The following is a 3,053-nucleotide window of genomic DNA, read 5'->3' as shown; positions in this document are numbered from 1 at the left end:
TCGTACTTCTTCATTTTACATAGTTAAACTCGAATGTACACGATATCAAAAGTTTGTTCATCAATGCTCGATTCATGTTTGGGCAAAAGTTACATTCATTACAATTTCAAAAGATATACACTTTGATTAAGGTGTGACAAAGGCATGGATAATATTTCTCTGAATTCATAATGTTTTAATTGCTATATTTAAAACATGTTTTATGTCATCTGTTTGCAACAATCATAATCATCAATGACATCATATCATAATCATTAACAATTCTTGTGGCATAAAGTTGAGCACAAATATCCTATCCCGTCATATATCTACAACATCACGATAAATACATCAATCTCATCATATAATCATCATTCAACATAGCACAACATATAACTCTCTATTATCAAATCATACCATGTAATCATTTTATATATGCTCATGTCCATATTCATCATTCATTTTCATCATCATATATAATCATTAAATTTTATGACATAGATCATCAACAATCATCAAAGAATCAGACAAGTCATCATCATGTAATCATTTGTAGATCAAATCATCATCAATACCTCCAAGAAAGCTGTATCCAAGATGGCCAGTACATCTGCAGGACACCCGGAGCAACATGCTTCATCTGAGATGCAAGAGTTAAAGGCAATGATCAATCAGCTCAGCACTGAAGTGTCCAAGGTGAGAGCCTGGCAAGACAAAAAGGATGGAAGGGAAACAGGGAAGAGTAAGAGTACAGACCAGCCACCTACTCAGCGACGAGAGGAAAGGACATGCTGGAGATGTGGACAGTGTGGGTCACCTGAAACCTAATTGTCGTGTCCGATTGGATCACCAACGGAAACCTTTAAACTTCAACGCACCTACAGGTTTCGGGCAAGCTGTAGGTGTTTGTAAAAGTAGCCCAGCCAGTGGAACTTCTGGGGACACAGAAGGTCTTGTGGGACAACCCAATGAGACGACATTATTAGTGGAAGGAGTGGAAACAAGAGCCCTTTTGGACACAGGATCTACAGTGTCAACATTGAGCCACAGTTTTTTTTACGAGACAAATTTTAAGGACCAGCCTATACAGTCATTGAAAGATGTCCTACACGTGGAGTGTGCGGATGGAGAGGCCTTGCCTTATTATGGCTACATCGAAGCTAACATCACCCCATCTGTCACAGGATGCCACAACAATGACTATCGATGTTTGTTCCTAGTGGTACCCGATAGCGGATACAACTCGTCAGTACCCATATTATTGGGAACCAACGTTCTGAACATTATCATGGAGGAACTCCTTGAAACGAAGGGACAACGATTTCTTCAGACAGCTAGTCTTAGGACTCCTTGGTACTTAGCGTTCCGTTGCATGCTTCTGAGGGATAGACAGTTAGAGCGTCACAGTAACCGGCTAGCACTTGTGAGGTCCTGCAGAGTCCAAGCGCATCACAGTCATGCCTAACACCACGATAACCATACAGGGGTTTTATGGACAAGAAGCTCCCTTACTTGCCGGTCTGCGCTATACTACAACCTACACCAGAAGCCGTTATTACTGAGGACTTGGACATCACACCCGCCCTCGTGCCATACAATCGAGACGCCAAAGGACTTATACCGGTACAGATATCCAACGTCAGTACTCGAACAGTGACCATATCTCCCAAGGCGTTACTATGTGAGCTGCAACCAGTGACCGTAGAGACGATCCAGACCACGTCAGAAGAACATAGGGACTTGAGATATCTAGAGGACATACCAGTTGGTATTAGCACAGAGGACCTAACAGCGGAGCAGTTGATGAAGGGGAAGGATCTCATCTGTAAGTTTGATGACGTCTTTTCTAAAGATGATCTGGATATTGGCCATTCCCGGCTAGTCAAACACCGGATAGAGGTAACGGATGGTATACCTTTCAGACAGCGACACCGAAGGATACCACCATCCATGATTGATGAGGTTCGCAGTCATCTTCAGCAGCTGTTAGCAGCAGGTATTATATACGGAAATCCCACTCACCATGGACGTCCAATGTAGTCCTATGCCGCAAGAAAGATGGGAAGCTTAGGATGTGTGTAGACTACAGACAATTGAACCAGAGAACCATAAAGGACGCCTACGCACTTCCAAGAATTGAAGATATCCTGGACTCATTAGCTGGAAATAAATACTTCACCGTGCTTGATATGAAGTCCGGATACCACCAGTTGGAAATAGATGAGGATCATAAGGCGAGAACAGCATTTACCGTTGGAGCGCTTGGGTTTTATGAATTTAACCGACTGCCCTTTGGACTCGCTAACGCACCAGCGACGTATCAGCGCCTTATGGAAGAATGCCTGGGAGACCTTCATTTAACGTATTGTTTCATTTATCTGGATGACTTGATCATCTTTTCCGACACTTACGAGGAACATCTACTGAGGGTGGAGAAAGTACTGCAGCGGATTCGGGAGTCAAACTTGAAGCTTTCTCCGAAGAAATGTGCTTTCTTCATGCCGAGGGTCAAGTATGTCGGACATATTGTCTCAGCAGATGGAGTAGAGCCGGACCCCGACAAAGTGGAGAAGGTAAAGACATGGCCACGCCCTAGTACTCCAGAGGAAGTGAGGCAGTTTCTCGGATTCATAGGATATTACCGGAAATTTATAAAGGATTTTTCCAAGATAGCCCGACCCCTGACAGATTTAATGCCTACACCTAGGAAGACGAATGGTAAAGGGAAATTGAAGGCATTGCCACCCCGAGAATGGAAATGGGAAGTTGAGCAAGAGGATGCCTTCACAGCACTCAAGGATGCATTGATTTCTCCGCCCATTCTCGGATACCCGGACTTTAAGAAGCCTTTCGAAGTACATACTGATGCTTCCCTTAAAGGCCTAGGAGCTGTCCTTTATCAGGAACAGGAAGAAAAAAAACGGGTTATCGCATACGCCAGCAGGGGTTTGAGTAAATCTGAGAGGAACTATCCGGCACACAAGCTAGAGTTTCTGGCTCTTAAATGGGCACTTTGCGAGAAGTTTCACGACTACCTATATGGACAGAACTTCACAGTGATGACAGACAACAAT

The 3,053-nt window shown here is 43.6% G+C and overlaps 1 protein-coding gene across 1 annotated transcript; it reads left to right on the top strand.

Annotated features, from left to right (window-relative positions):
• The first annotated feature begins 1,470 nt into the window (after positions 1-1,470).
• LOC138329788 (uncharacterized) lies at positions 1,471-2,019 on the top strand. Its single transcript, XM_069277083.1, has one exon. It carries the CDS (start codon positions 1,471-1,473, stop codon positions 2,017-2,019), a length of 549 nt encoding a protein of 182 aa, XP_069133184.1.
• Positions 2,020-3,053: the final 1,034 nt, after the last annotated feature.

The sequence above is a fragment of the Argopecten irradians genome, chromosome 8, assembly GCF_041381155.1.
Source record: "Argopecten irradians isolate NY chromosome 8, Ai_NY, whole genome shotgun sequence".
Lineage (NCBI taxonomy): Eukaryota > Metazoa > Mollusca > Bivalvia > Pectinida > Pectinidae > Argopecten > Argopecten irradians.
Note: the sequence above shows the minus strand (reverse complement) of the source record. Positions and strands in the feature narration are given on the sequence as shown.